Source organism: Orcinus orca, chromosome 5, assembly GCF_937001465.1.
Source record: "Orcinus orca chromosome 5, mOrcOrc1.1, whole genome shotgun sequence".
NCBI lineage: Eukaryota > Metazoa > Chordata > Mammalia > Artiodactyla > Delphinidae > Orcinus > Orcinus orca.
Window position 1 is genome coordinate 67,552,100 of NC_064563.1, and position 14,120 is coordinate 67,566,219.

The following is a 14,120-nucleotide window of genomic DNA, read 5'->3' on the forward strand; positions in this document are numbered from 1 at the left end:
CCACGTCTCTACAAATGACCCAGTTTCATTGCTTTTTATGGCTGAGTAATATTCTATTGTATATATGTACCACTTCTTCTTTATCCATTTGTCTGTCGATGGGCATTTGGGTTGCTTCCATGACCTGGCTATTGTAAATAGTGCTGCAATGAACATTGGGGTGCATGTGTCTCTCTGAATGGTGGTTTTCTCTGGGTATATGCCCAGTAGTGGGATTGCTGGGTCATATGGTAATTCTATTTTTACTTTTTAGGGAACCTCCACACTGTTCTCCATAGTGGCTGTATCAATTTACATTCCCACCAACAGGGCAAGAGGGTTCCCTTTTCTCCACACCCTCTCCAGCATTTCTTGTTTATAGATTTTCTGATGATGCCCATTCTAACCAGTGTGAGGTGATACCTCATTGTAGTTTTGATTTGCATTTCTCTAATAATTAGTGATGGTGAGCAGCTTTTCATGTGCTTCTTGGCCATCTGTATGTCTTCTTTGGAGAAATGTCTATTTAGGTCTTCTGCCCATTTTTTGATTGGGTTGTTTGTTTTTTTTCATATTGAGCTGCATGAGCTGTTAGTATACTTTGGAGATTAATCCTTTGTCAGTTGCTTCGTTTGCAAATATTTTCTCCCCTTCTGAGGGTTGTCTTTTCCTCTTGTTTACTGTTTCCTTTGCTGTGCAAAAGCTTTTAAGTTTCATTAGGTCCCATTGGTTTATTTTTGTTTTTTATTTCCATTACTCTAGAAGATGGGTCAAAAAAGATCTTGCTGTGATTTATGTCAAAGAGTGTTCTTCCTATGTTTTCCTCTAAGAGTTTTGTTGTTGTTATGGTTGTAAAGAGATATTTACTGGGACTCTTGTGTAGAAAGGACAAGCTCAAGAAGGAACATGGCAGAATTACAAGATTATGAAAGCCACGGTCCAGGAAAACCTGGACCAAGGAAGCACTCTTTAAAAATCTTGAGTATGGTAGTACTTTGTATAGCACATAATAAATTTATAGAACTTACTATTTGAGGATGGTAGTAGAAATACCTCTTTTTTTTTTTAAATGGTACAGTTAATACTTTGAATGTGAGAGACACACAAAGCTATTAACAAAGTTGAAATATATCTAATCGAATCCTGGAACAGATGGAGTATCTGAGCATCCATATCCCTAAGATCAAGGCAATAGCTTTAAACAGTCATCCAACAATTCAGTGTAAACCAACTCATTTTTTTAATATCCTGAAAGCAGAGTTTTTTACCTTAATGGATGATTACACCTGGGAAATTGTACCTGCCTTAATAGTCTGCTTCATCCACTTTACTTCGGGTTGACTTTGCCTTACAGAAAGCAACCATTAAAGTTTATTTTCCCTTGCCAAAGATTTTAAAAGTAGTCAAGCATTATATATATACAAATACAGAAAGGCCTATGCCAAGTTAACAAATGAAAATTTTAACTCAAAATGAGCTATGCACACTGACAGTAAGTGCATTGGTATACTCTATACAAAATGATGCTGGAGAGTTTACAAACAATTGGTGATGTAAAACAGTGGTTTCCTAGGAACTTACTTAATCAGACCTTTAGAGGGCCCTAGCAAACTTCATTTTTAACAAGGGTGCCAGATGATTCTAGAATCTGATTAAAGTGTAGTTTGGGGAAGCACTTTAACCTTCATTGTGTGTCAGATTACATATAAAATTAAATTACAAACCATGTAACAGAACAAAAAATAATATCCTTATATAAACTATTAGTAGATACCTAAATACAATATGGCTTTTAAAATGAAAACATGTGTGTATAGTTGTATTCATAAAGTACACTAATCAAAAGCTATACAATATTAACAGCAAATCCAAATGCAAATGAAGATATTCCTCTGAATTTCGTGTTTCATTGAGCATCAAAAAACACCAATCTTTTAGTCCTTTTCTTGTGCATTATTCTGTATCCACATTCTGTGCATTGGATTGGATCCCTTGATTTTATTTCATTTTCTGTGTGACATTCTCCACAGATATATATCATTGGCTGTTGATTTGGGAGTTGAACGTCCTTCTGGGTGTCCATTGTTGTACCCACAAAACTTGGAGAAACTTCTCTGTGCTTGCAAACAGATTCTGACTCACCGCTGTGTCCCCTCTAAGAGTTTTATAGTGTCCGGTCTTACATTTAGGTCCTTCATCCATTTGGAGTTTATTTTTGTGTATGGTGTTAGGGAGTGTTCCAATTTCATTCTTTTACATGTAGCTGTCCAGTTTTCCCAGCACCACTTATTGAAGACTGTCTTTTCTCCATTGTATATCCTTGCCTCCTTTGTCATAAATTAGTTGACCATAGGTGTGTGGGTTTATCTCTGGGTTTTCTATCCTATTCCATTGATCTATATTTCAGTTTTTGTGCCAGTACCACATTGTCTTGATTACTGTAGCATTGTAGTATAGTCTGAAGTCAGGGAGTCTGATTCCTCCAGCTCCGTTTTTTTCCCTCAAGATTGCTTTAGCGGGGCTTCCCTGGTGGCGCGGTGGTTAAGAATCTGCCTGCCTATGCAGGGCACATGGGTTCGCACCCTGGCCCAGGAAGATCACACATGCTGCGGAGCAACTAAGCCAATGCAACACAGCTACTAAGCCTGCGCTCTAGAGCTCACGTGACACAACTAGTGAGCCTAGATGCCACAACTACTGAGGCCCGTGTGCCTAGAGCCTCTGCTGTGCAACAAGAGAAGCCACTACAATGAGAAGCCCGCGCACTGCAACAAAGAGTAGCCCCCACTCGCCACAACCAGAGAAAGCCCGCGCACAGCAACAAAGATCCAATGCAGCCAAAAATTAAAAATATATATATATATATTGCTTTGGCTATTCAGGGTCTTTTGTGTCTCCATACAAATTTTAAGACATTTTGTACTAGTTCTGCAGAAAATGCCATTGGTAATTTGATAAGGATTGCACTGAATCTGTAGATTGCTTTGGGTAGTGTATTCATTTTCACAATACTGATTCTTCCAATCCAAGAAAATCCTGTATCTCTCCATCTGTGTCGTCTTTGATTTCTTTCATCAGTGTCTTCTACTTTTCTGAGTTACAGTTCTTTTACCTCCTTAGGAAGGTTTATTCCTAGGTATTTTATTCATTTTGTTGCAATGGTAAATGGAATTGTTTCCTTAATTTCTCTTTCAGATTTTTCATCATTAGTGTATAGGAATGCAAGAGATTTCTGTACATTAATTTTGTATCCTGCAACTTCACCAAATTCATTGATTAGCTCTAGTAGTTTTCTGGTGGCACCTTTAGGATTATCTATGTAGAGTATCATGTCATCTGCAAACAGTGACAGTTTCATTTCTTCTTTTCCAATTTGTATTCCTTTTATTTCTTTTTCTTCTCTGATTGCCATGGGGAGGAATTCCAAAACTATGTTGAATAATAGTGGTGAGAGTGAACATCATTATCTTGTTCCTGACCTTAGAGGAAATGTTTTCAGTTTTTCACCATTGAGAATGATGGTTGCTGTGGGTTTGTTGTATATGGCCTTTATTATGTTAAGGTAGGTTCTCTCTGTGCCCACTTTCTGGAAAGTTTTTTATCATATATGGGTGTTGAATTTTCTCAAAAGCTTTTTCTGCATCTACTGAGATGATCATATATGGTTTTTATTCTTCAAATTGTTAATATGTTGTATCACATTGATTGATTTGCGTATATTGAAGAATCCTTGCATCCCTGGGATAAATCCCAATTGATCATGGTGTATGATCCCTTTTTATGTGTTGTTGGATTCTGTTTGCTAGTATTTTGTTGAGGATTTTTGCATCTGTATTCATCAGTGATATTGGTCTGTAATTTTCTTTTCTTGTGGTATCTTTGGTTTCGGTATCAGGGTGATGGTGGCCTCATAGAATGAGTTTGGGAGTGTTCCTTCCTCTGCAATTTTTTGCAAGAGTTTGAGAAGGATGGCTGTTAGCTCTTCTCTAAATGTCTAATAGAATTCACCTGTGAAGCCATCTGGTCCTGGACTTTTGTTTGTTGGAAGAATTTTAATCACAGTTTCAATTTCATTACTTGTGATTCATCTGTTCATATTTTCCATTTCTTCCTGGTTCAGTATTGGAAATTTACACCTTTCTAACAATTTGTCCATTTCTTCCAGGTAGTCCATTTTATTGGCATAGAGTTGCTTGTAGTAGCCTCTTAGGATGCTTTGTATTTCTGCGGTGTCCATTGTAACTTCTCCTTTTTCATTTCTAATTTTATTGATTTGAGTCCTCTCCCTCTTTTTCTTGATGAGTCTGGCTAAAGGTTTCTCAATTTTGTTTATCTTCTCAAAGAACCAGCTTTCAGATTTATTGATCTTTGCTATTGTTTTCGTTGTTTCTATTTCATTTATTTCTGCTCTGATCTTTATGATTTCCTTCCTTCTACTAATTTTGTTTTTTGTTTGTTCTCCTTTCTCTAGTTCCTTTAGGTGTAAGGTTAGATTGTTTATTTGAGATTTTTCTTGTTTCTTGAGGTAAGATTATACTGCTATAAACTTCCCTCTTAGAACTGCTTTTGCTACATCCCATAGGTTTTGGATCATCATATTTTAGTTGTCTTTTGTCTTTAGGTATTTTTTGATTTCCTCTTTGATTTTTTCACTGATTTCTTGGTTATTTAGTAACATATTGTTCAGCCTCCAGGTGTTTGTGTTTTTTGTTTTTTTCCCTGTAATTTAATTCTAATCTCACAGCGTTGTGGTCGGAAAAGATGCTTGATATGATTTCAATTTTCTTAAATTTACCGAGGCTTTATTTGTGACCCAAGATGTAATCTATCCTGGACAATGGTCCGTGTGCACTTGAGAAGAAAGTGTAATCTGCTGTTTTGCGATGTAATGTCCTATAAATATCAATTAAGTCTATCTGCTCTATTGTGTCATTTAAAGCTTGTGTTTCCTTATTAATTTTCTGACTGGATGATCTGTCCATTGGTGTAAGTGAGGTGTTAAAGTCCCCCACTATTATTGTGTTACTGTTGATTTCCTCTTTTATAGCTGTTAGCAGTTGCCTTATGTTTTGAGGTGCTCCTATGTTGGGTGCATATATATTTATAATTGTTATATCTGCTTCTTGGATTGATCCCTTGATCATTATGTAGTGTCCCTCCTTGTTTCTTGTAACATTCTTTATGTTAAAGTCTATTTTATCTGATATGAGCATTGCTACTCCAGCTTTCATTTGATTTCCATTTGCATGTAATATCTTTTGCCATCCCCTCACTTTCAGTCTGTATGTGTCCCTAAGTCTGAAGTGTGTCTCTTGTACACAGCATATATATGGTCTTGTTTTTGTATCCATTTAGCAAGCCTGTATCTTTTGGATGGAGCATTTAATCCATTCACATTAAAGGTAATTATCGATATGTATGTTCCTATTACCATTTTCTTAATTGTTTTCGGTTTGTTTTTGTAGGTCCTTTTCTTCTTTCGTGTTTCCCACTTAGAGAAGTTCCTTTAGCATTTGCTGTAGAGCTGAATTTTCTTAGCTTTTTCTTGATTTCTCCGTTGAATCTGAATGAGATCCTTGCTGGGTAGGGTAATCTTGGTTGTAGGTTCTTCACTTTCATCACTTTAAATATATCGTGCCACTCCCTTCTGGCTGGTAGAGTTTCTGCTGAGAAATCAGCTGTTAACCTTATGGGAGTTCTGTTGTATGTTATTTGTCGTTTTTCCCTTGTTGCTTTTAATAATTTTTCTTTGTCTTTAATTTTTGTCAATTTGATTACTATGTGTCTCAGTGTGTCTCTCCTTGGGTTTATCCTGCCTGGGACTGTCTGCACTTCCTGGACTTGGGTGACTATTTCCTTTCCCCTGTTAGGGAAGTTTTCGACTATAATCTCTTCAAATATTTTCTTGGGTCCTTTCTCTCTCTCTTCTTCTGGGACTCCTATAATGCGAATGTTGCTGCGTTTAATGTTGTCTCAGAGGGCTCTTAGGCTCTCTTCATTTCTTTCTTTCTTTCTTTCTTTTTTTTTATAATTCTGTATTTTAATTTATTTTTTATTAATTTATTTTTGGCTACATTGGGTCTTCGTTGCTGCACGCAAGCTTTCTCTAGTTGGTGCGAGCAGGGGCTACTCTTTGTTGCGGTGCGTGGGCTTCTCATTGCGGTGGCTTCTCTTGTTGCAGAGCATGGGCTCTAGGCACGCGGGCTTCAGTAGTTGTCGCACGCAGGCTCAGTAGTTGTGGCTCACAGGCTCTAGAGCGCAGGCTCAGTAGTTGTGGTACATGGGCTTAGTTGCTCCGCGGCATGTGGGATCTTCCCAGACCAGAGCTCAAACCCGTGTCCCCTGCATTGGCAGGCGGATTCTTAACTACTGAGCCACCAGGGAAGCCCTGTCTTCATTTCTTTTCATTCTTTTTTCTTTATTCTGTTCCGTGGCAGTGAATTCCACCATTCTGTCTTCCAGGTCACTTATCTGTTCTTCTGCCTCAGTTATTCTGCTACTGATTCCTTGTAGTGTATTTTTCATTTCAGTTACTGTACTGTTCATCTCTGTGTGTTTGTTCTTTAATTCTTCGAGGTGTTTTTTATTTAATTCTTCCAGGACTTTGTTAAATATCTCTTGCATCTTCTTGATCTTTGCCTCCATTCTTTTTCCAAGGTCCTGTATCACCTTCACGATCACTATTCTTAATTCTTTTTCTGGAAGGTTACCTATCTTCACTTCATTTAATTGTTTTTCTGAGGTTTTATCTGTTCCTTCATCTGGTACATAGCCCTCTGCCTTTTCATTTTGTCTCTCTTTCTGTGAATGTGGTTTTCCTTCCACAGGCTGCAGGACTGTCATTCTTCCTGCTTCTGCTGACTGGCCTCTGGTGGATGGGGCTATCTAAGAGGCTTGTGCAAGCTTCCTGATGGGAGGGACTGGTGGTGGGTAGAGCTGGGTATTGTTCTGGTGGGCAGGGCTCAGTAAAACTTTAATCCGTTTGTCTGCTGATGGGTGGGGCTGAGTTCCCTCCCTTTGGTTGTATGGGCTGAGGCAACTCAGCACTGGAGGCTACAGGCTCTTTGGTGGGGCTATATGGTGGACTCCAGCAGGGCTCACGCCAGTGAGTACTTCCCAGAATTTCTGCTGCCAGTATCCTTGTCCTCATGGTGAGACACAGCCACCCCCCGCCTCTGCAGGAGACCCTCTAACAGTAGCAGGTACATCTAGTTCAATCTCCTGTGGGGTCATTGCTCCTTCCTCTGGGTCCTGATGTGCACATTACTTTGTGTATGCCCTCCAAGAGTGGAGACGCCAGTTTCCCCCAGTCCTGTCAGTCATGCAATCAAATCCTGCTAGCCTTCAAAGTCTGATTCACTGGGAATTCCTCCTCCCATTGCCAGATCCCCAGGTTGGGAAGCCTAACGTGGGGCTCACAACCTTCACTCCAGTGGGTGGACTTCTGTGGTATAATCGTTATCCAGTTTGTGAGTCACCACCCAGTGGTTATGGGATTTGATTTTATTGTGATTGCACCCCTCCTCCCGTCTCGTTGTGGTTTCTCCTTTGTATTTGGATGTGGGGTATCTTTTTTGGTGAGTTCCAGTGTCTTCCTGCTGATGATTGTTCAGCAGTTAGTTATGATTCTGGTGCTCTCATAAGAGGGAGTGAGTGCAAGTCCTTCCACTCTGCCATCTTGAACCAATTTACACGTGTGCAATTTTTTGCTAAGATGGATCCCACTGCAGAGGTCTGTGGGTGTATGTCCACACTTATTATGGGGTGGCACCTCCTTCCTTTTTGACCCCCAAGTAGCCTTCCTGCACATGTGCAGACAGGGAAATTTTCTTTGACCTCAGCAGTGGTCATCTTATCTTTTTACTTCAGCAGAGCTCAGCTTCTGCCATTACCTTTGTCCTTGGAGTGTCTGGGTGAGAACAAAGCTTTAATTTTACTCCACTTGACAAACACAGCTGTTTGTCCCAGGGGCCCATCTATCTTCTACCTCACCCCCACTTGGGCCCTAGCCCAGACAAAGCCGCCTGCCTTAGCAGGGAGGGTTCTTTTTCCATTCAGATTTACACAGCCAATAACAAAATGGATGCTAAGACTGAAATAGCACAGGCTTTAATCAATGGCCAGAGAATGGAGAAGTAGGAACTTAGTTTGAAAATCAACTTCTCCTTGCAAGACCACCAGAATCACAACTAACTGCTGAACAACCATTGACAGGAAGACACTGGAACTAACCAAAAAAGATACCCCACATCCAAAGACAAAGGAGAAGCCAGAATGAGATGGTAGGAGTGGCACAAGTACAATAAAATCAAATGCCATAACTCCTGGGTGGGTGACTCACAAACTGGAGGACATATACCACAGAAGACCACCCACTGGATTGAAGGTTCTGAGCCCACATCAGGCTTCTGAACTTGGGGGTCTGGCAATGGGAGGAGGAATTCCTAGAGAATCAGACTTTGAAGGCTAGTGGGATTTGATTGCAGGACAACGACAGGACTGGGGGAAACAGAGACTCCACTCTTGGAGGGCACACACAAAGTAATGTGTGCATTGGGACCCAGGGGAAGGAGCAGTGACCCCATAGAGACTGAACCAGACCTACCTGCTAGTGTTGGAGGGTCTCCTGAAGAGGTGGGGTGTGGCTGTGTCTCACAGAGAGGACAGGGACACTGGCAGCAGAAGTTATGGGAAGTACTCCTTGGTGTGAGCCCTCCCAGAGTCCTCCATTAGCCCCACCAAAGAGCCCGGGTAGGCTCCAGTGTTGGGTTGCCTCAGGCCAAACAACCAACAGGGAGGGGACCCACCCAGCCCCACCCATCAGCAGACAAGCAGATTAAAGTTTTACTGAGCTCTGCCCACCAGAGCAACAGCCAGCTCTACCCACCACTGGTTCCTCCCATCAGGACACTTTCATAAGTCTCTTAGATAGCCTCATCCACCAGAGGGCAGACAGCAGAAGCAAGAAGAACTACAATCCTGCAGCCTGTGGAACAAAAACCACATTCACAGAGAGATAGACAAGATGAAAAGGCAGAGGGCTATGTACCAGATGAAGGAACAAGATAAAACCCCAGAAAAACAACTAAATGAAGTGGAGATAGGCAACCTTCCAGAAAAAGAATTCAGAATAGTGATAGTGAAGATGATCCAGGACCTCGGAAAAAGCATGGAGGCAAAGATCGAGAAGATGCAAGAAATGTTTAACAAAGATCTAGAAGAATTAAAGAACAACCAATCAGAGATGAACAATACAATAACAAATGAAAAATACACTACAAGGAATCAGTAGCAGAATAACTGAGGCAGAAGAACAGATAAGTGACCTGGAAGACAGAATGGTGGAATTCACTGCTGTGGAACAGAATAAAGAGAAAAGAATGAAAAGAACTGAAGACAGCCTAAGAGACCTCTGGGACAACATTAAATGCAACAACATTCACATAATAGGGGTCCCAGATGGAGAAGAGAGAGAGAAAGGACCTGAGCAATAACTGAAGAGATTATAGGTGAAAATTTCCCTAACATGGGAAAGGAAATAGCCACCCAAGTCCAGGAAGCATAGAGAGTCCCATACAGGATAAACCCAAGAAGAAACACACCGAGACACATAGTAATCAAATTGACAAAAATTAAAGACAAAGAAAAACTATTGAAAGCAGCAAGAGAAAAATGACAAATAACATAGAAGGGAAATCCCATAAGGGTATCAGCTGATTTCTCAGCAGAAACTCTACAACCCAGAAGGGAGTGGCATGATATACTTAAAGTGATGAAAGTGGCGACCCTACAACCAAGATTACCCTACCCAGCAAGGATCTCATTCAGATTCGATGGAGAAAGCAAAAGCTTTACAGACAAGCAAAAGCTAAGAGAATTCAGCACCACCAAACAAGCTCTACAACAATGCTAAAGGAAATTCTCTATGTGGGAAACACAAAAGAAGAAAAGGACCTACAAAAAAACCCAAAACAATTAAGAAAATGGTAATAGGAACATACACGTTGATAATTACCTTAAACGTGAATGGATTAAATGCTCCAACCAAAAGACACAGGCTCGCTGAATGGATACAAAAACAAGACCCATATATATGCTGTCTACAAGAGACCCACCTCAGACCTACGGACACATACAGACTGAAAGTGAGAGGATGGAAGAAGGTATTCCACACAAATGGAAATCAAAAGAAAACTGGAATAGCAGTACTCATATTCGATAAAATAGACTTTAAAATAGGGAATGGTACAAGAGACAAGGAAGGACACTACATAATGATCAAGGAATCAATCCAAGAAGAAGATATAACAATTATAAATATATATGCACCCAACATAGGAGCACCTCAATACATAAGGCAACTGCTAACAACTCTAAAAGAGGAAATTGACAGTAACACAATAATAATGGGGGACATTAACACCTCACTTACACCAATGGACAGTTCATCCAAATAGAAAATTAATAAGGAAACACAAGCTTTAAATGACACAATAGAGCAGATAGACTTAATTGATATTTATAGGACATTCCATCCCAAAACAGCAGATTACCCTTGCTTATCAACTACACATGGACCATTCTCCAGGATAGATCACATCTTGGGTCACAAATCTAGCCTCAGTAAATTTACGAAAATTGAAATCATATCCAGCATCTTTTCTGACCACAATGCTATGAAATTAGAAATCAATTACAGGGGAGAAAACGTAAAAAACACAAACACATGGTAGCTAAACAATACGTTACTAAATAACCAAGAGATCAGTAAAAAAATCAAAGAGGAAATCAAAAAATACCTAGAGACAAATGACAATGAAAACATGATGATCGAAAACTTATGGGATGTAGCAAAAGCAGTTCTAAGAGGGAAGGTTATTGCTAAACAAGCCTACCTCAAGAAACAAGAAAAATCTCAAATAAACAATCTAACCTTACACCTAAAGGAACTAGAGAAAGGAGAACAAACAAAAACCAAAATTAGTAGGAGGAAGGAAATCATAAAGATCAGAGCAGAAATAAATGAAATAGAAACAACGAAAACAATAGCAAAGATCAATAAATCTGAAAGCTGGTTCTTTGAGAAGATAAACAAAATTGAGAAACCTTTAGCCAGACTCATCAAGAAAAAGAGGGAGAGGACTCAAATCAATAAAATTAGAAATGAAAAAGGAGAAGTTACAGTGGACACCGCAGAAATACAAAGCATCCTAAGAGACTACTACAAGCAACTCTATGCCAATAAAATGGACTACCTGGAAGAAATGGACAAATTGTTAGAAAGGTGTAAATTTCCAAGACTGAACCAGGAAGAAATGGAAAATATGAACAGACGAATCACAAGTAATGAAATTCAAACTGTGATTAAAATTCTTCCAACAGGGGCTTCCCTGGTGGTGCAGTGGTTGAGAGTTCACCTGCCAATGCAGGGGACACGGGTTCGTGCCCCAGTCCAGGAAGATCCCACATGCCGCGGAGTGGCTAGGCCCATGAGCCGTGGCCACTGGGCCTGTGCGTCCGGAGCCTGTGCTCCGCAGTGGGATAGGCCACAACAGTGAGAGACCCACGTACCACAGAAGAAAAAAGAAAAAAAATTCTTCCAACAAACAAAAGTCCAGACCAGAAGGCTTCACAGGTGAATTCTATCAGACATTTAGAGATGAGCTAACACCATCCTTCTCAAACTCTTCCAAAAATTTGCAAAGAAGCAACATTCCCAATCTCATTCTATGAGGCCACCATCACCCTGATACCAAAACCAGACAAAGATACTACAAAAAAAGAAAATTACAGACCAATATCACTGATGAATATAGATGCAAAAATCCTCGACAAAATACTAGCAAACAGAATCCAACAACACATTAAAAGAGATCATACACCATCATCAAGTAGGATTTATCCCAGGGATGCAAGGATTCTTCAATATACGCAAATCAATCAATGTGATACAACATATTAACAATTTGAAGAATAAAAACCATATATGATCATCTCAGTAGATGCAGAAAAAGCTTTTGGCAAAATTCAACACCCATATATGATAAAAACTCTCCAGAAAGTGGGCATAGAGAGAACCCACCTCCACATAATAAAGGCCATATACAACAAACCCACAGCAACCATCATTCTCAATGGTGAATAACTGAAAACATTTCCTCTAAGGTCAGGAACAAGACAAGGATGTTCACTCTCGCCACTATTATTCAACATAATTTTGGAATTCCTCCCCATGGCAATCAGGGAAGAAAAAGAAATAAAAGGAATACAAATTGGAAAAGAAGAAATGAAACTGTCACTGTTTGCAGATGACATGACACTATACATAGATAATCCTAAAGATGCCACCAGAAAACTACTAGAGCTAATCAATGAATTTGGTAAAGTTGCAGGATACAAAATTAATGCACAGAAATCTCTTGCATTCCTATACACTAATGATGAAAAATCTGAAAGAGAAATTAAGGAAACACTCCCATTTACCATTGCAACAAAATGAATAAAATACCTAGGAATAAACCTACCTAGGGAGACAAAAGACCTGTATGCAGAAAACTATAAGACACTGATGAAATAAATTAAAGATGATACCAACAAATCAAAAGATATACCATGTTTTTGGATTGGAAGAATCAATATTATGAAAATGACTATACTATCCAAAGCAATCTACAGATTCAATGCAATCCCTATCAAATTACCAACGGCATTCTCTATGGAACTAGAACAAAAAATCTTAAAATTAGTGTGGAGACACAAAAGACCCCGAATAGCCAAAACAGTCTTGAGGGAAAAATACGGAGCTGGAGGAATCAGACTCCCTGACTTCAGACTATACTACAAAGCTACAGTAAGCAAGACAATATGGTACTGGCACAAAAACAGAATTATATATCAATGGAACAAGGTAGAAAGCCCAGAGATAAGCCCACGAACCTATGGTCAACTAATCTATGACAAAGGAGGCAAAGATATACAATGGAGAAAAGGCAATCTCTTCAATAAGTGGTGCTGGGAAAACTGGACAGCTACATGTAAAAGAATGAAATTAGAACACTCCCTAACACCATACACAAAAATAAACTCAAAATGGATTAGACACCTAAATGTAAGACCGGACACTAAAACTCTCAGAGGAAAACATAGGAAGTACACCCTTTGACATAAATCACAGCAAGATCTTTTTTGATCTGCCTGCTAGAGTACTGGAAATAAAAACCAAAATAAACAAATAGGACCTAATGAAACTTAAAAGCTTTTGCACAGCAAAGGAAACCATAAACAAGATGAAAAGCCAACCCTCTGAATGGGAGAAAATATTTGCAAACAAATCAACAGACAAAGGATTAATCTCCAAAATATATAAACAGCTCATGCAGCTCAATATTAAAAAAACAAACAACCTAATCCAAAAATGGGCAGAAGACCTAAATAGACATTTCTCCAAAGAAGACATACAGATGGCCAAGAAGCACATGAAAAGCTGCTCACCATCACTAATTATTAGAGAAATGCAAATCAAAACTACAATGAGGTATCACCTCACACTGGTTAGAATGGGCATCATCAGAAAATCTACAAACAACAATGCTGGAGATGGTGTGGAGAAAAAGGAACCCTCTTGCACTGTTGGTGGGGATGTAAATTGATACAGCCACTATGGAGAACAGTATGGAGGTTCCTTAAAAAACTAAAAATAGAATTACCATATGACCCAGCAATCCCACTACTGGGCATATACCCAGAGAAAACCATAATTCAGAGAGACACATGCACCCCAGTGTTCATTGCAGCACTATTTACAATAGCCAGGTCATGGAAGCAACCCAAATGCCCATCGACAGACAAATGGATAAAGAAGAAGTGGTACATATATACAATAGAATATTACTCAGCCATAAAAAGCAATGAAACTGGGTCATTTGTAGAGACGTGGATGCATCTAGAGACTGTCATACAGAGTGAAGTAAGTCAGAAAGAGAAAAACAAATATCATATATTAACACATATATGTGGAACCTAGAAAAATGGTACAGATGAACAGGTTTGCAGGGCAGAAACTGAGACACAGATGTAGAGAACAAACGTATGGACACCAAGCGGGGAAGTCGGCGGAACTTGGTGGTGGTGTTTTGATGAAT

The 14,120-nt window shown here is 39.4% G+C and overlaps 1 protein-coding gene across 1 annotated transcript; it reads right to left on the bottom strand.

Moving 5' to 3' along the window:
• Positions 1-1,712: 1,712 nt before the first annotated feature.
• LOC117196045 (DNA-directed RNA polymerases I, II, and III subunit RPABC4-like) lies at positions 1,713-2,142 on the bottom strand. The gene has a single exon (XM_033403082.2). It carries the CDS (start codon positions 2,060-2,062, stop codon positions 1,886-1,888), a length of 177 nt encoding a protein of 58 aa, XP_033258973.1. The 5' UTR covers positions 2,063-2,142; the 3' UTR covers positions 1,713-1,885.
• Between the last annotated feature and the right edge of the window lie 11,978 nt (positions 2,143-14,120).

Coding starts and splice junctions, on each gene's coding strand:
- LOC117196045 (XM_033403082.2), bottom strand. CDS start 2,062: ATGGACACCCAGAAGGACGTTCAACTCCCAAATCAACAGCCAATGATA.